The 19,604-nt window shown below is 39.6% G+C and overlaps 1 protein-coding gene across 8 annotated transcripts in view; it reads right to left on the minus strand.

Annotated features, from left to right (window-relative positions):
- The window catches only part of FOCAD (focadhesin), a 210,354-nt gene that overhangs the window by 1,419 nt on the left and 189,331 nt on the right, over positions 1-19,604 (minus strand). For all 8 annotated transcript variants that reach the window (XM_050944099.1, XM_050944101.1, XM_050944100.1 and 5 more), the window contains 12 exons: positions 17,086-17,163; positions 16,610-16,681; positions 16,314-16,416; positions 14,855-14,935; positions 13,897-14,025; positions 10,165-10,280; positions 7,364-7,624; positions 6,573-6,662; positions 5,193-5,370; positions 3,944-4,041; positions 2,807-3,058; positions 43-118 (listed from right to left, as the gene is read on the minus strand). In XM_050944099.1, coding sequence (XP_050800056.1) covers positions 43-118; positions 2,807-3,058; positions 3,944-4,041; positions 5,193-5,370; positions 6,573-6,662; positions 7,364-7,624; positions 10,165-10,280; positions 13,897-14,025; positions 14,855-14,935; positions 16,314-16,416; positions 16,610-16,681; positions 17,086-17,163 — 1,534 coding nt within the window. The remainder of the gene's footprint in view (positions 1-42; positions 119-2,806; positions 3,059-3,943; positions 4,042-5,192; positions 5,371-6,572; positions 6,663-7,363; positions 7,625-10,164; positions 10,281-13,896; positions 14,026-14,854; positions 14,936-16,313; positions 16,417-16,609; positions 16,682-17,085; positions 17,164-19,604) is intronic.

The raw sequence follows: 19,604 nt of genomic DNA on the forward strand, positions 1-19,604 counted from the left end.
CTGAAGGAAATACAGGAATAAACAATATCAGAAATACATTACCTTTCAACATGTCTCTGGAGGATTCAGATAGCACTTCTTTAGGGCTCTCCATTATATTAAACAGCCAGTCAACAAACTAAGATTAAAATGAATAGCAGTTGTACATTAAAAGAATGTCCATATCAGAACCCCACAAATTCTCTCTGACCAAACTGGCTTAAGACATGCATCCTACTCAAGTTTAGCTACAGTATATTTGGACTGAATGGCAAATCCACCCAAGCTGGAGTTTGCCCTTCACTGCATTACAACAGTCCATTAGTATTTAATTTAACACAACAGTACAGGAATTATCTCAGTGATTATCAAAGTTATTTCTTTTTGCAGTATGAAAATGAGGCAAGCCCTCACTATTGCCTATTTCAATGATGATACTGGTCTTTGATCAGTGAATTCCCAACACATGTATTTGGTTGCTGCTGAATATTGCTGTTCATTCCTAACATGGACATATAATATTCAGTGTCTTACTATTAAATCTATAAAGTAGTAACTCAGAATTGGTGCAGAGAAAAAAAATCAAATAGAAAATGAGAGTCACTAGGTTTATATTTTTTTCAAAAATCATTGTTAAGCTATTAGAAATTGTTACGGGTGTAAAACAGATTTAGAACTAGATTGCAGTTTAAAGCCTGCTTTCATGTCAAAGGGCAAAAGTTACTGTTGAATGTTAGATTTTATAATTATTTTTCAAAGGCTATTTGTTTGCACACCTGTTACTTAAGTTTTTAATCATCAGCCTTGGGTGGAATGGGACATACATTAGGGCAAAAAAGGAGCAGTGTTTTAAGGGAGCCATTTGGCTGACCTGATATTTTGTTTGCAAGGCATGCTGACACTGTGTTTTGGAAATATACAAAATTGCTTAAGAAAACAGTTAATAAAGTTCTGAACTTTGCTCAGGCAAAACACCAGCTAAAACAGTGGACATGCAAAATAATAAATAAAACACTGCAGAACTGGGATGGATTGAGAGATGCTGGAGAACCACAGTAATAAGAGATGGAAAAAAGTATGATGTCACTCAGTGCCTCTCTCCGTCAATGCAGAATTGGTCACTTGGTATATGTTCAAATATTTGGTTCAGTCTAGTTTTAAATATTCCAAGCAATGCAGTTTCCACCATTTCCCTTGGAAGAATCTTCCACAGCTTAATATATCCTACTACAACATACTGTCACAAGATCCTGCTTGACAGTCTGTATTTTGCTTTCTGGGGACATTTCCCTTCATCCTATTATCCCCAGTTATACTACTTTGTTGCACAGCAAGCACAGTAAATAATTCATCTCAAAATTTCCGCACCCATCCTCCTTTATCGGTCTGTAAGGGTATGACTACATTCAGGGGCGGCCCCAGGCACCAGTGCAGCAAGTGCGTGCCTGGGGCGCAAAGCCATGGGAGGCGGCCTGCCAGTCGCTGTGAGGGCGGCAGTCAGGCAGCCTTTGGCGGCAATTCGGCAGCAGGTATGCCAAAGGCATGGGACTGGCAAATCACCTGCAGAAATGCTGCCGAATCTGCGTGATCAGTGGACCGCCCGCAGATGTGCCGTTGAAGGCCACCTGACTGCCGTGCGTGGGGCAGCAAAAAACATAGAGCTGCCCCTGACTACACTGCAAAAAGAGACCACAGTAGTGAATTTCAGAGCCTGGGTCAACTGACTCAGTCTCATGAGGCTCATGCTACAGGGCTGAAAAAACCCCCCACACAGTAGATGTTCTCACTCGGGCCAGCGCCTGGTCTCTTTAACCTGGCAAAGGGAATGGGTCTCAGAGACAGAGACCAGGCTCCAATATATGCAAGAACATCTACATTGATATTTTTAGCCCCCAGTGCTAGCCTCACAAGTTAGAGTCAGTTGAACCTGGCTCTGAGACTTACTTCTGTGGGTTGTTTTCTTTTTTGCACAGACATACCCTTAGCCAGACTTCCCAAAGTCAATGCCCTCAGCACCCAGATAATTTTTAATCACTTTTTTCTGACTTTCCTCCAATTTTTGTTGTCTTTCTGGAAACGTATGTTGCCTAGACGAGAATACAATATTTCAGATACATCTGGATGGTTTATTTTTTCAAATGCTCTATTAAAACCTAATTAAAAATTTGCACCTTAATGGCCTAGTTCTGCATTCTTCACACCCTCCAAACTCTCACTTCAGTGGGAGTTTTGCGCATGCAAAAAAGACAAGATCCAGTCCTTAATGCATACATGTTTATTTAAAATAATTAAATGTCAATGTACAGAGATCACCATTTCTATACATTACCGGAAACTCAAGCCAGATTTGCCAAGCTAGGCACATACAATCTCACACACACGCTTATGCATGCCTAATTTAGGCTTGCAAGTAAATGATGTGCACAATAAACTGGGGGAGGAGGGGAGGAGAGATCATCCACTGGTAGAGGATCTGCCCCTAAATGTTTGCATGCCGAACTAGCCACATGCAGGAGCAAGTATGCACATGCACACACTCCTCCCCCTAAGTAAACCTACTTAATGTTAAACACCCAACCCTTAAGTGTTCTTTATCAACTTGCATCTGACTTTATTTAAGGGCATGTTTTTAAGTAAGTCCTATCAGACTGCGATAAAGAAAAATGAGAGCTCGAGTCAGATGCAGTAGATATAGAGGAAATAACAGCTGCCTCACATAAGAGCCGAGCTGACTCCACTGAAAACCAAGGGTGATCTGTTACCCTCAGAAAGTGCTTAGCATCTTGCATGATTGGGCCTTTAGAAAGTAAATTATGTGCAGCTTTACCTTTTGTGTTTGTTCTTTCCAAGGCTCTTTAGCCAGCAAAAGCTGCACACTGTTTGGAAGGAGAGTAAGAGTCTCCTGCACAGAGAGCTTTTCAATTGGATGCTTGCCAAAATCATCTGCAGACAATTCTGGTAATACTTCTTTGTGTTTCCATGACGACCAGCTGGCACTGAGGCCAAGCAGTAATGGAGTAGCATGGTCAGCCCAGGCAACCACAGAAACTGCAAATATCCACAACAGGAAGTCTACAGCCTAAACAGGAAAAAGACAAGTTTGGTTCATTAGTTAAATAATAAAGAAGAAAAAAATGTTATAACATCTCATTCTCCATGATAAATCCTAGGCAACTGAATACTCAGACTTTGAGAGAGAAAGACTAAAGGCAGTTTAATGGTCTGGCTTTTGTACTTTAAAGTAGTACAACAGTATTTTAAAATTACAAACCTTAAAGCAAGGGAAGCAAATGGAAACAATTCTGAACCAGACTTCTTTAGCAATGCACTTACTCATTTTTTTATCTACACTGGAAAATAATGCTTGTGGACAGGCATTTCAGCAAGTCCGGCATCCTGTTCCATGCAGCTGGTGCTCCAGGATGATTAGCCACTTGCTCACCTCCATACTGCACATGGCTAATAATGCTATGCTATATAGCAAGGGAGGAGGCTCCTTTCTGATGTCTGCAGCAATCAAATGATGCCCCAAAGCATGAGATTTAAGTATCTTAGCAAGCATAACTACAAATAATATTGGTAGCCCTGAACTGTTCAACCCTTGTAAAAAAAATGCCGCTGCAGTACTCTGACCTACTGGGACAATGAATGCCACAGATGAATTAACATACTATAAAGGAGCTTTTCCTTTTAACAGTTCCAAGTGTATAGAGTTCTACACGATATAGTTTTCTTTCATTCTCTGTCATTGTTCTCACAGGTTAGGTGCTAGACTCACTTAAGAGACTTTAAATATATGTACATTTTAAAAACCTTTTGAGGACAATCAGTGATTTTCCTTATGGAGATAAATGGAGATTATTCTAAAAGATAAAAAGTGAGGGAATACTTGTTCCTTAGAAAGGACATAAATTACACTAGAAACCATTTTTTTCTGAAAGCTACATATTTTCACAGCAAGTACCTCTTTAAGATCCAGGGTTTGTATAGGTATTGACTTGTAAGCAACATTTCTGATATAGCTCATCAATTCTAACAGCCAGTCCATTCTTTTCAACACTCCTGTAAGAAAAAGAATATTGTCTTACATAAATGATAGTAAATACTCCTTTTTCTTTAAAAAGCAAGTGCCAGGAAACAACATAACAATCAAACAGCAAGCCAGGGGAGGAATAATAGCAACAATTATAACATTTAATTTTTGTGTGCCTATGCCAAAAGGCATATAGGCACCTTAATAGTAACAGCTGAAACTCACATTATAACACAGACAATGTGGCTGTAACAATCCCTAAAGCTATCAAACTAAAAACAATACAAGATAATGAAAAAATAATCTTTCATAATAATTCCATCCTGTAGATATCACTGATCTGCTCTGTGGACATCCCATATAGATTCCTGATCATGACATTCCAACACTAACACAGAAGAGATCACCCCCAATCAAATAAATCTAGGCTTTGCGTTGAGTCCAGTGCACGTTGGGAAAGAATCTGGGGAGTATAAGAAGTGGTGTGTAAATCCTCTTCCAGTGCAGATTTGACCAATACAATTAATAGAGTAGCTATATGCCTAATCAACTAGTCTCAGTGCTTTAAGGAGCCTCCCAGTACCCAAAGGCAGACCACCATATAACTATTCAATATGACTAGAACACTCCTTCCCTATAACTGCCTCACTGAGTGTTTGTAAGAGCTACCAAGACCAATCACACACTTTTCATCAATCAGACCTGGCTAACTCAAAACACATCCCTGCCTTCTTTATCCAAACAAAACACCAACTACTTTCAGCACGAGTACTGGGGGTGTGTACTCCCTTCCTTCCTAGCTTGCCTCTCAGTTGCTCCTTTTATCATCTCCTGCTACTCTTAGTTTTGTATTTGCTTTCATGCATCTCACTTCTTACATACTAATTAACCTCCCTTATTTCAATCAAATACAGCACTTTTGCAAATCCTTCAAACACAGATGACGTCTGAAGTCCTTTCTATTTAAACTCCTATCCATTTGTATTTGTATAAGTTAGACTTTAAATTTTGGAGAGCAGTGACCTTGTGTTTTTGGTCTATAAATCCTCACATCCATTTATAATACTTCAGAAATAATACATAACGCACCTAGAAAGACTGATTGGACCAAAACTCTTATTTAAAATAATATGTGCAGATTCATTAAGCTTTTTCACTTCTTCCTTCAGTGTGGCCTTACCTGTGTTTTCGTGGCTTACAATTCGGGCATGGTAGAAACTATGAAACAACATCCATGCAATAGTTTCTTTCTGCTGGCATCTTACCGCAATACCAATCACATCATTCAAGCTCAACAAAGACAGTCGGCCTTGAGAAACTAAATACACTTTGATGAAAGTGACCTTTTCTATATTGTTCTGCAAAAGCAACAAAAACTTGATTAAAGTAAAACATTCTTCCTGGGTGACAACAGTAAAAGATACTACGTGTCTCTGTACAGAGATGGGAGGAATCCTTCAATCATTAAGCCAGCTGATTTCTTTCTTTTTTTGGGGTGGGGGAGGTTAAATGGATTGGACAGGATATAGTATATAATACGTATCATGTGGGATCATATAATAGCACATGAAATGCACATAAGTTGGTACAATCAGACTGTGCCTATGCTTGTAAACAATGATTAATGCTTATGGAAGGGGTCAATGTGACAATCCTGGTTTAAGTCTTATTTGCACAAGACAGGAACAACATGGGCTGCAGCAATGCAGATTTTCTCACGCTGCTTTTCCAATGTGACTTCATCCTGATCCCAAGGGACTAACCTCATAGTAAAAGGATAGTTCAGTTTCAAAGGCCTGTTTAAATTCTTGGATTGCTCTCAACAGAGTCTGCCCGCAAGGGTACCATGGTGGTTATGTGATATGGACACTTGCATATAAGGGGGCTTGATCTGAGATCACCAACTCATTCCACTGAGGTCACTTCATCACCAGATCATAACTTCTGATCACTATCAATCTCAACTCTATTTGAGCAAGTGATCTGGAGTTGGAAAGCTTTATATTTCATTATCCTCCTCAGCCATCCTGTCCATCATAAAATATTTTGAACACATTTGAAATACAGTGTGATAAATCTATAATACTGGCAAGTGTGAAATCCAAAAATTGCAATACAATTTTTCAATTTTGCAACTGTGTCCAGGATTCATGAATTCAGACGCAGTGGGTTACGACATTGTATTTAGTCTGTTTAAAGAACCACATGGCTGATGTATAGAGGGAGGTGGTCTTGTGGTTAAAATACTAGACTGGGATTCAGGAGACCTAGTGTCTGTTACTGACCTGCTACAGACTTGTCTGAATTTGGGGGAGCCATTTAGGGCCTGATTCAAAGCCCACTGAAGTCAATAGGAGTTTTTCCCCATTACCTCAGTTTCCCATTTGTAAATTGAGGATAATGACATTTCCACACAGGGTTGATGTGAGGATACATTAATCAGTATTTGAGAGGTGTTAAAATATTCTACGTGACGTGTAAAACGATACAGTGAGTCTTCATCCCACACATAAACAAGTGTTAGGGAGAGTTCTAGAAGCCTAGAATGAAACACGTTTACCTTGGAGAACTGGGCAATCCGGTCAACCTCTGCATCTGCCATTTCTGAGAGGCATTTTGCTACCTCAATATACATCTCCACTTCACTTCTCTGGAAAAAGAAAAAAAATGTGTGTGTTTATACATGGATAACTGTATTTTAATATCATTAAAGTAATGAAGAACCTAGGAGCCTTTTTATTCATTTGGATCATTTAATCAAGTTTCTAAATAAAATGAAGCTGGAAAATATATCACTTATTTTGCATTTATGGTGGATTTAAATAGTAAAATGAAATACATTCAACAAAAACAACAAAATGGAAACTTCTACAGAGAAGTGCTTTTCCTTTGGTGTATTTTCTGTTTGCTATTCTCAAGGAATTTGAGACTGTGAGAAATTTTCTGTCTAAAATTATTCCCCCCACCACCCAATTATTCTCTGCTTCCATTTCAACAATTATTTTACCTCAGTACAAATTCTTTATTTTTTTTAATTGCCTAATTATTTGCTAGGCAAAGTCCACTCCAGTCCACTACAATTTACCATATTCTAAAGAATAACTGAAGAATTTTCACCAGAATGGTATTAGATTATTTACCCAAAATTCCTGCATCAAATTTTAAATCCAATGGCTCAGTACAGATTTCATGGGGGGAGGGGGAGTTTTTGCCAGCTGCGGAAAACTCAGGCAAACATCTTATAGTGGCTTTTTTATCCCTCCATCCAGCCTTGCTCCCTAAACCCTCCCTACCCTAAAAAACCAAACCCTTAAAATTCTGTACTAGAATGTGAATATTTACTTCTCTTACCTGAATCTCTTCTGGCAAAAGCTCAAATATTTTCTCTGCAGCCTGGCACAGAAGATTCCAGCAGTATTGGGCAGGGTTTGGAAGTTTCATAGCCTGGCTGAGTCCCTGTAAGATACTCTGGCAAAGCTCAGGATTTTTTGGGTGCTTCTTTGTTTCAAAATGCTGTACTAAAAACACTTCTGTAAAAGTCTGCAGTTTGTCTTCTGCAACATGTTTCATCCATAGGGGCAAAGTAGTAAAAAGATATTTCCAGGTTTTCATCTGAAGGGCAAATACAGGGCATTACTGGACATTGGTTGTGCTCAAAGTCTTTCCTCCTAACTTAGATAATTAATACTATTATCTCAGTATTCCTAATGTGCTTCCTTTTACTAAGCATAGGGAATACTACTAATATTGAGGTAACATTAACTAGTTACAGTAACTCCTCGCTTAACGTTGTAGTTATGTTCCTGAAAAATGCTACTTTAAGCAAAACGATGTTAAGCGAATCCAATTTCCCCATAAGAATTAATGTAGATAAAGGGGGTTAGGTTCCAGGGAATTTTTTTTCACCAGACAAAAGATTATATTTTATATATATACAAAACACACACACACACACACACACACTCTATAAGTTTTAAACAAACAATTTAGTACTGTACACAGCGATGATGACTGTGAAGCTTGGTTGAGGTGGTGAAGTCAGAGGGTGGAAGAGGGTGGGCTATTTCCCAGGGAATGCCTTTGCTGCTAAATGATGAACTAGCTTTTGGCTGAGCCCTCAAGGGTTAACCCGTTGTTGTTAATGTAGCCTCACACTTTACAAGGCAGACGAATGGAGGGAGGGGAGACAGCATGACTAACAGAGACAGACACACACACCCTGTGCGAGAGAGATGCACACTGCACCTTTAAGTAGGCTAACCCCACTCTAAGTACATTGCCTTTTTAAATAGATCAGCAAGTTGAGACAGCTCCCAGGAAGCTCCCTCCCTCCTGAGCCCTGTCATGTGGTCCCTCCCCACACAGTAAGTGCGGTGCAGGAGCAGGGGGGAGGGAGACACCCTGACATTAGCCTCCTCCCCTCGCACAGCAAACAGGAGGCTCCTGAGAACAGCTCCAAGGCAGAGGGCAGGAGCAGCACAAAGCACTGGGGGGGAGGGACAGCTGAATTGCTGGCAAATTATAGCCTGCTGGCCAGCTGCCACACAGGGAACTTAGGGGAGCAGGGAGCTGATAGTGGGGCTGCTGGTCCACCCTGGTTCCAAACCTCCACCAGACAGCTCCAACCGGCTGCTCTTTCTGCAAGCAGTGGACAAATCAGGTGGTTGCCATACAACGTTATAAGGGAGCATTGCACAACTTTAAACAAGCATGTTCTCTAATTGATCAGCAACGTAACAACAAAACAATGTTAACCGGGATGACTTTAAGTGAGGATTTACTACATTGGAGGCAAAATTGGAAAGTTTTAAATGGTTCTAGAGTACAGTACACAGAACTTAATCTTCCCATATGATTTATAGCAGAAAGTAAAAGATATTTACCAGTGACTCAGTTTCTCTCTTCTTCTATGCTAAAAAATTTGGACTCCACCTTCTCTTAGTTTTAGAATGAAACCTCCATCGTCCCTCAGCTATAGACAAAGCGTAAATTTTTCAAAAGTGCTGAAGTCACTGGGACTTGAAGCACTTTGGAATTTTTTTCATCCCAAATAACTTTAGATGCTTCTCTCACTTCTTTAATATTGTTATTATTTATTATTTGTATTACCATAGTGCCTAGGAACACTAGCTGAAGCAGTAATTTAATCACTTGTGATCTGTTAAGTTTTCCTCAGGTTCTCTCACATACTGAGGATTGTGTTTTATCAGTCAGAGTACAACTGTGGCCTTCCAGCAGAACTCTTGGCCCATTCTACACAAAATGCACAACCCAGTACAATTCTTTGGCAGAGAGGTGCAGAAGCAGTGTACTCCAAACCTCTTCAAGATTGCTTCTTAATTTTCAGAATGATGCTAAACTCTCCACTTTCTGGAGCTGAATGCACTGCCCTTGTGGCCTGCAGATTCTGTTGAGAAATGAAAGGCTCAAACTCAAGTCTTCTCCTTCCTGGTGACAAACACCCAAACCAAATCCCAGAACTTTTAACGTCTTTACCAACTCTAGCGGATTACCAGTTCACTAAACCATGGAGAACTGGAGGATCATAGACTAAAACTAGCAGGATTTTCTTCTAATTTTCTTCTAATGATTCTGAGCCAGCTTCTCAGCTGATGTAGATCAGCACAGCTCCATCAGAACTACATTCTTCAGCCTAGCTAAGGCTGATATGGAATTTTGCAGGATTTCTAAAGGACTAATTTCATGCATTGCCGGGGGCCTTGTAGAGCCCATGCTGAATTTCCACAACTTGATTCCCACTTTTCATCTGAGGATATCACCAATTTTGATGCTAACCCAGATTACCCTTTCAACTGTATAAGGATTAATTTAGAGGAACAGAAGGGAAGGAAAGCAAGATGAATAACTGACATAGATAGGTGATGGAAGGTCTCAAGTCTGCCTTGAGTTTGAAGTCTCTGGTATAAGTAATTTCAGAGAGCAACTAAAAGCCATCTGCTGATGTAACAAAACTTTTAGAAACTTCTGCACAAATGTCACTTTTTGTTTGGATGAAATGCAGGGCTGGAATAGTAAGCATGTACGTGCGCAGGATTAAGATGTGCTGTCCTGTGTAAGGAAACTTGTACACAGAAAAGAGGACACAGAGGATTCATAAGCCTTCTGGAGCTTAATGCTGATATCATACATACGCTAAGACTGTAAACTAGAGGTGGTACGACCCACATCCCCAGGAGCATTGCAGCATTCTGAGATGACTGACCCTGGGTCACTGCAAGTTCAATACACAGTTGCTGAATCTCTTCACCTAAAGGGGAAGAAAGTGAACAGTTTACAATGCAATTATTTTAATTTTCAATTTGTTCTTAGCCCATAATGCAGAAAAAATAAAAACAAAGGTAAATATTTTTATTCTAGCAGAAATATGTTGGGTTTCTTGTGACACCACTGATAACATTTAGAGCAGACCTCTCTTTCTATTTATGTAACTTCTTTATTACCCTTGGATGTGTCCAGAATCCAAGCATGTGGCATTCACTCAAATTTAATTGAGAAGAAAAGCATTAAAATGTGATCGTGGGGGATAAAAAAAAAAACAATGTTCTTTGCTAAATGGAGAGAATAATCAAACTATTAAAGAACCCCTTGAAGAGGAACTAAGGATTGATATTCCTTTTTGCTAAGCTCAGCCTGTTCTGCTCCATTTACATTCAACATGCTGTGCACTAGTGTAAATGTCAACTTTGCAGAACTACAGGTGAATCATTGTTATTGCTGTTGGAGCATGTGCACAGACATTCTTCTGGTCTGGGTGTAGGGGATCTTTCTAAAGAACAGAGTTCTTACATTAGTTATTGAATTCCTAATTAGTGGGTCCTGTTTAGGCTCCCCAAAAATCCAAAATTGTCTGTCCCTTGATAAAGATAACTAACCATAAAAATCTGAAAAAAGTTTGCTTTGCACAATGGAATGGCTTTCGTAACTGTTCATTCTATTGTAGCTGCACATGAAGGACAGGGATTTCAAATTTAATACGGACATTTAAAGTTAGACTCATAGATTTAAGGTCAGAAGGGAACATTGTGATCATCTAGTCTGACCTCTTGCACATTGCAGAACAGAGAATCTCACCCGCCCACTCCTGAAATAGACCTCTAACCTCTGGCTGAGTTACTCAAGTCCTCAAATCATGCTTTTAATACTTTAAGTTACAGAGAATTCACCATTTATGCTAGTTTAAATCTGAAAGGGACTTGTGCCCCATGCTGCAGAGGAAGACGAAACCCCCCCACAGGGTCTCTGCCCATCTGACCCAGGGGAAAATTCCTTCCTGATCCCAAATATGGCGATCAGTTAGATCCTGAGTATATGGGCAAGACCCACCAGGCAGATACCTGGGAAAGAATTCTCTATAGTAACTCTGAGCCCTCCTCATCTAGTGTCACATCTCCAGTCGTTGGGAATTTTTGCTACTGGCAGTCGCTGATGGGCACATGTCATTGTAGGCAGTTCCATCATAACATCCCCTCCATAAACTTATCAAGCTTAGTCTTAATTCAACTTTGCTTTATATACATTTCCAGAATACTTGAAAGTGGAACCATTTGGTATTAATCTTATTTATTTGGGCCAATATTTTCAAAAATGGAAGCCTAAAGTTGACTGCAAAGGATGCTGTTAAGTAGTTTTACTTCTGAAATAAGGTTATTCGCTTCAATGTCTAAATATGGATTTAGGAGCCTAACATTATGCTTGTGATTTTGAGACTCTTGACCTAGAAATTTAGCCTTTTTCTTTAGCATATTGTTTGGTACTCAATCCAGATTGCTACAAAACTATTTGTCATTTCTAAGCATTCACCAAATAGTTTGGATTAATAATTTACATACTATAGATTGTTTGCAAACTGTTCACCCAAGCTATTTGTTATTCAGTAGTTGTGAGGTATGCCAATCTTAAATCACATAGTATTGTTTCTGCTCCACGAATGCAGCACTGAACTTTTTAAAACAGGAGAATAATCTGCTTTTGTTATCAGTTTATAGATGAATAAATCATTCATGTTAGAATGTGTGAAACTTTCAAGATTCATAACCATATTCACAAACACGCATCTGTCATCCAAATATTCATGAATAACTATTATTATGACGAGACTCAATATGTGTCACAAAAATATTCATGATCATGTTTCTTGAAAATTACTTCAGGGTTTCACATTTCCAGTTCGGATGTCAGGCTAAAATACAATTGCTCTGCTTTCTGCTTCTGTAGCCCAACATCAGCACTGCTCATGAACCACCTACTCATACAAAGGGGTATCTATTAATTTCTTTATGCATATATTTAACTTGCATAATACTACCCAGGTACAATGAGAAGAGTTTACCTGTCAGAGATCAAGCAGTCTCAAATGCCATCTAAATTCAATTAAAATGAAGGAACTAAACGGATGCACTGTTTCTTCTGGAACTTCTAAGGTTTACAATAACACAATTTTTCCAGTGTGCTAAAGAATTTTCCACATTCAAAGCACCATTCAGATACTGAGAGCAATATGGACAATTTGGTTCAATATGAGAAATGCTCATGCAAATTTCTCTATATATAACTTAAGAGAATTCATTGAAAGAACACAACATCAGGCAAAAGTATCAGCAAAACCTGCTATGAGTTGACAGATCTTTATACATCTGGCAAGGGCTTTGTTTTCCACAATGACAGTTTCATAATTTCCAGAACTTCGGATTTAAGAGCATTTTGTAAATAAATAAAATGGCTAACAGCAAGAAATAAGTTTCAGTGGTAGCCGTGTTAGTCTGCATCAGACAAAAAAAAACAACCAAGGAGTCCTTGTGGCACCTTAGAGACTAACAAATTTATTTGGGCATAAGCTTTCGTGGGCTAGAACCCACTTCATCAGATGTATGAAGTAAAAAATACAGGATCAGGTATAAATACATGAAAGGATGGGGGTGCTTTACCAAGTGTTAGGGCAGTCTAACAAAATAAATCAATTAATCTCGTTAGACTGACCTAACACTTGGTAAAGCACCCCCATCCTTTCATGTATTTATACCTGATCCTGTATTTTTTACTTCATACATCTGATGAAGTGGGTTCTAGCCCACGAAAGCTCATGCCCAAATAAATTTGTTAGTCTCTAGCAAGAAATAAGCCTCCCTATTACTGAGGCCTACAATCTAAATCCAAGAGCAAAAGCATGGCTCAGCTGTAGGGGAATTACCACTGCATGAAGCAAGAGACACAAAATTCAACAGAACCAAATGACTATGGAATGGAGAACTCAGCACCACAGATATTTTTGAGTGAAATAGTCAAACACTCATTAGACATTTATAGCCATGCTTCAGAGAAGGAGCTGATCTAAGTCAGGTATGAGAAAAAATTTCTTGCCACAGGAAAACACTGAGAAATCAGGTGTATTGCAGAGGAAAGGGGTATCCTTTCCTCTGACACATCTGGCATTTCTGTTAGAGATAGTATATCAGACTCACCACACAACTGGTATGTTGTAGAGATTGGAACAAATCAAAATTTCTGATGTGAGCCCTTCTCCCTTTCCATGGACACTGACAAAGTTTAGATCCAGGTCCCAATGTTGCAGTAGGTTCCTATTACTAAAATGGGCCAAATCCCAAATCTGATCCAGACACTTCTGAATTCTGGGGAATTTCAGATCTAGATCTGAACTTTGTGGCTCTGACTTTTCTCTAATTTGTACTAGTATTGGAATTCCAATGTCCCCATGGGAATGTTTGCAGACATAAGCTCAGAAACACAAATATACTTCAGGGTATGTTAAATGCTCTAGACTCTTTAAAGAACTCTGGACAGTATGATCTTTTGAACACAAGTCACATGAAAATGATCTAAAGGACTCATAAAATCATTAAACTTACCAAAGTTTAGTCTCATCAAGGGCGAAAGAACTGAAGCCCAGTTCACAGGTGGATACTGGTAGCTTTCTCCAACTAAAGCTATAGGTGCCAAAGCTACTTTCACCAAGTGAGGGGGAATGGATTCAGGGCCTGCAACAGAACAACCAATTATCTGAATTTCATGATGAGCAAATTGGGTAAAATAACCAAAACAAGGAATATAAAAACATAAGACATGAATTTATAATATTACATACTGGACTGAAAAACAATTTGTAATGAAAGACAAAGACATTATAAAAGCACCTAAAAATATTCTGCCATTTGTATTGCCTGCAATTGGCTGAATATGTTGCAAACTTTTTAGAATGCAGTTGTTGGATTATACAAAGAATGGTCTGCTAAAGAAGTGTTCTTCTGTCTCTGCTGAAGGGGAGCTAGTGTAAAATTAATTTTAGAAATTAAAATGAATAAAAATAAATTAAAATAATGTGTACTTCTACAGCAGCTCCCATCAAAGACTCTCAAAGCACTTTACACACATTAATAAATTAAGCCTTACACCGCTTCTCTGAGGTGAGTAATTATTGTCTTCATTTTACAGGCAGGGAAACTGATGCAGAGAGTTTGCATGATTTATCCATATTCACACAGGAAGGTGTGGGTTGTTTTTTTAAACATCAAGATAGCTAACTCAATATAAAGTCCAACTGGAGTAAAGGCACAGGGAGCTGAGAGCTGGCCTCAACTAGCTATGCTGTAGTAAAAACTACCTGGGTTGTATCTCTGCTCTGATTTTCTACACAAATTTAACAAGATTCCAACACAGTTTATATTAAAATATTTTTCACTGAAATTTCTATTTTTAATATAATTCATTAGTGATTTTTTATAGTTTATACATGTAAAAACATAAGTCAAATCACATTTTACAGAAGCAGCACATTATCACGTCTTTATGGAATTTGCTCCAACTCACCTTTCTTTCCTCCTTCAATGGCAAAGTCAATAGCTGCCCTGATAAAGCTGTTTTCAGGCAAGTAGCTGAAGTCTGGAGGAACTGTGAAGACAAAAAATATGAAATAAGCCAGCAACTTGGCAGGACAAATAATAATTTCCAACTACCCTATACATTCAAAGGCAAAATGAGGTATTTATGAACTGATCTCCGGTTAACAGACTGATACTGACTATTTCTATTAGATCAAAAGACTGATGCAGATGTTACCACTGGCTTCCCCCTAACCCATCTTTCTTTCCATGTGAATTTAGTGCTGATGAAAGGTGCTGGACTGTCTGCAATGAAGAACGGATTCATTCATTTGTCCACTAAAAAGCTATTGTGGTATACAGACTTCTCCCCACACCTCAGTTTATATGCCGCTATCCTAACCTGTGGGGAACACTGCTAAGGATAATAGCACAGGTTACACTCCATACCCACTAAGTCCTTGGCCTCTCTGCCAAGACTGCCGACAAAAGGATTGAGGATTGTTTTTGTGGTGTTGACATGTGTTCCTCCTTGATGATACTGACTCATTCACAACTTGAGTCAGGTTGAAACTAATGGCCTATACTTAGCTCCCTCTGTTGAATTATATTTCCCACCAATCATCTTGCCCTGCAATCATTTACCTGGTGGATTACTGGTGCAGTTATAGTTGGTCACTCCATACCATGAGGTGAAATTCACATGTGCACTGAGGGCCAGTAAACAGTCTATGCACCACTTAAATCCCACTTAAGCACTCTTGTAGGCTTAAGTGGGACATAAGTGATGCATCGCCCTCACGCTGACCTTCTGCACAGAGATGACTTTCATCCTTTGTAAATAGCTTACTGGACTGCTTAAGATGACAGATTAGTTGTGACTTTTAGCTAATCAGAGAATAGCTCACCCTCAGGAGTACAGCTATGAAAAATTAATTTCATTTATTTTCCTTTCTTCATATTGGTTGGTTTTTAAATGTTTAAAATATTTAAAGGAAAAAGATGCAGAAATAAGAAGTCAGCAAATCTGGAAATCCAATTAGCTCTCAGAGCACAGTATAAATATTTCAGTTACAAAACACAGATCAAGGTCCTCCTGCACAAATCTAATTTTAAAACAATTATGAATTATTCTATGTTGTAAATTTAAAACTAGAGAATACAGATTGGATTGGAACAGTTTAGCTAGTGAGCTCTTAGATTCTGATTCTGCAAGCAGAAACATGTGAATAGACCCTTGCAAACACCACCACAGACTATAATGAAACTATGCACAGATATAAGGATCTGACTGCATGTTACAACTTGCAGGTTCGGTGCCCTTGGATTAGGAGCTTTTAGAGCCAAAGATTGTCTTTTCATTTTACATGGGTGCAGTGTTCTAGCATAAGAGCCTCCCTCTAAAGCCTGTCACGTATTCTTAAACAACAACAATGAAAGCATCTTACCGGACGTTCTGTTTTGGGCTGAGGACAAACTGGATTGATGAAGGTGTCCTAAAAGCCAAGCTGCATTTGTCTGAAGACCAATCACCCCAGAAAAACTGACTATCTGTGAAGGCAATTATTGGACATGAATTTATAGGCTAGTCTCATTAATGATGGTCTCTTCATTCTGTGCTGCAACAGCACGCGAGACACAAAAAAAATTGTACTTTTTTTTAAATTAAATCTGGATCCTCCACACAAGGTACTGTAGTACAGTGCACATCACACATTATTGGAGACAGACATGATCCTCTCACCTGAGTCAGGGTTCTGATGATTTCATTAAGTTTATTTTGAAACTGGGAGGACTGGATAGCCTCAGATTTCAGCTGCCAGGAAAAAAAACAAAAACAAAAGGATGTGAACATCTGAAGGAAAAGCAAAACAATGAAATGCATAACTGGTGGTGGGGGAACCGGTTTAGCTCTCATACACAACAAATATTGTTGAAAGCAACCTAAGGACCAAATTTTCTTTTCAAAGATATTATTCTGACAGAGGAAATACATTTTTGTACAATTAATTCAAAACTCTGCAGCAAACTGAATGTTTTGCTATTAAATAAGCATAATTATTTAATTATTCAATCTATTAACCACCACTTCCCCCCCGCCAAAATCCATTGTGGTATTATAGGTGCTCATGGAGATGTGATTCCATTCGGTTTTCCAGCCTGAATCTTTAACTTTGTTTCTAAAGGAAACACAGGTATCATACGCTTATATCTTTTTACCTGTATCATGGATGCTTCAGAACCCACCAACGCAACCAGCCCATTGACAGCAGCCAGACGCTGCATTGTGGGAGACCCCTATAAATCCAAGCAAAATCAACACATGACAAAGGGGTAGAAGGCGGCATAACACTGAACAGCAAAGGCATTTTCCTCCAAGAAAAGATGTTCTTTTTAATTCTGAATAATACAGACATACCTCTCCCCCAACAAACTCATATGCTGGCCTCAGAGTGTGAGACCCAACTATGTTACCAAGGCTCTGAAATAAACAGCATTTCAGGGACTTGCTTCTTTTCCCAAACTCAAATAATAGTATATTTCTCATTGACATAGCACCTCTCAGTACAGTATGTTCCAGTCTAACATCTTTGAAGTGCATCATCCATAAGAACATGCTGAGATGATCTAGTCTTTATAAAGACGGTCAAAATTTTGTGTTATTAATATTTACCTTCAAATCCCATCTTGGAGATTCATTTAGGATCTGCTTTTAAAATTACATTTCATATGTAATTTTTTGGTACAATGGGATAAATCATTACTATGGAATTGTAAGCATAATAAATGAATACATTTCACTCAATTCTCTATTCAGTTATAATGACTGTGATTAATGTTGCCTTCAGTAGGCCTTAAATTGTTCAACTCCACCTACTACACTAAATGCAATCTGAGCATCACCGTGTAGCTTCTATATGCACTAGGCATACAGATGGCAATTACAGGCTGATAAAAGTAGAGCTAGAGCCATTTATTACTTAATGAAATATGCACTTAGGGTAAACTTACAGTGAACAGCAAAACACAAATTCCAATTTGCCAGTCTAATTTTTGTTAAGTACTACCATACTTCATAAGTAATCTCAATGTTAGTGTGACTACTCATGGACTAGGATACTACTCACAGTGAGTAAAGAATGCAGTTGAGCTCTCACAGATTATCTGGAAACTTTTTGGTAGAGAGCTGTCTTACATTACCTTGTTGCTTATAAAACAACAACGGTTAATAACCTTTCTGTAACCATGGTTCTTCAAGATGTGTTGCTCATGTCCATACCACATTAGGTATGCGCACGCTGTGTGCACAGTTGCTGGAGATTTTTCCCTCAGTGGTATCCATCGGGCTGGCTCTAGCGCCCTCTGGTGCACCTGTAAAAGGAGCTCAGCCAGTTCCACATCCTCTGAGTTACTTCTTGCGAGCTAACTCTGACAGGGGGGCAGGAGGGTAGGTCGTGGAATGGACATGAGCAACATATCTCGAAGAACAACAATTACAGAAAAGTTAGTAACCATTTTTTCTTCTTTGAATGCTTGCTCATATCCATTTCACGTTAGGTGCCTCCCAAGCGATAGCTTAGGAGATGGGCTAAGAGTTCATGGACATGCAGATTGCAACATTGCTCAACCAAACCCAGCATTATCATTAGCCCGCTGGGTGACGGTGTTATAGGATGAAAAAGTATGCATCGACGACCAGGTTGTGACATTCCAGGAAAGGTATGACAACAGCATGATATCAGTGGCTCAAAAGGAGGGCCTGAGAGTCTTGATAGGACCAGGTTTAGGTCCAATGGAGGAATGGGTTCACGAATTTGCAGGCATAGTCTCTCTAAGCCCTTGAAGAAGCAAATGGACATTTTGTGAGAAAAAAACAACTTACCATCTACCGGAGGGTGGAATGCTGAGATGGCTGCTAGGTGTACCTTAAATCGATGAAATGGGTAGGCCCGGCTGTTTCTGAAGAAGCAGATCCTCCAGCACAGACTGGAGAGGTGATACAGCAGGTCAGACGCCTCACTGAGAGGACCACATGGAGAAACACTTCCATTTGGCAGGGTAAGTGGCTCCCGTAGTGGCCACATGCTCCCTTCTGCTCCCCAGCAATGACACCACTGACTCTTGTACTGCTGGCAAAAGCAGTACCGATAGCTAAGGCTAAGATTTTGTTATGGTTATTTTTAGTAAAAGTCATAGACGGGTCACGGGCAATAAACAAAAATTCATGGAAGCCATGAACTCTCTCTGACTTTTGCTGCTGCAGCTCCATGGTTTCCCCCACCACCGTGGTGGCTGGGAGCTGTGGGGTTCCTCCTCTGTCCACAGCGTCTGGGAGCTGCAGGGTGACCATATTTTCCAAAGAGAAAATGGGACACCTGAGCCGCTCACCAAAGCCCCCCAAGCAAGGCTGTTGCCTATCACTGGAACACTGAGAAGGGCCCCCTCAGGAGTCTGTCACCTGTCCCTGGAACTTGCAGGAAGCCCCCCGTCTCTTCTTGCTGCTGTCACCTGTCTCTGGAACCCTGTCAGGGCCCCACTGGCTGTCAGCTCCTGCAGCTCTGGGGCTGAAGCAGAGAATGTCAGGGCGATCTCTGAAAGTCACTCGTGACTTCCATGACCTCCATGACATAAACGTAGCCTTATCGATAGAGCCAGCTGGTCCCTGGCCACAATGAATGCCTCCAGAATAGACAGTACCATGATCCCACTGGTGCCGTATTGCCCCTCGATGCTGAGGG

The sequence above is a fragment of the Gopherus flavomarginatus genome, chromosome 3, assembly GCF_025201925.1.
Source record: "Gopherus flavomarginatus isolate rGopFla2 chromosome 3, rGopFla2.mat.asm, whole genome shotgun sequence".
In the NCBI taxonomy this organism is placed as follows: domain Eukaryota; kingdom Metazoa; phylum Chordata; order Testudines; family Testudinidae; genus Gopherus; species Gopherus flavomarginatus.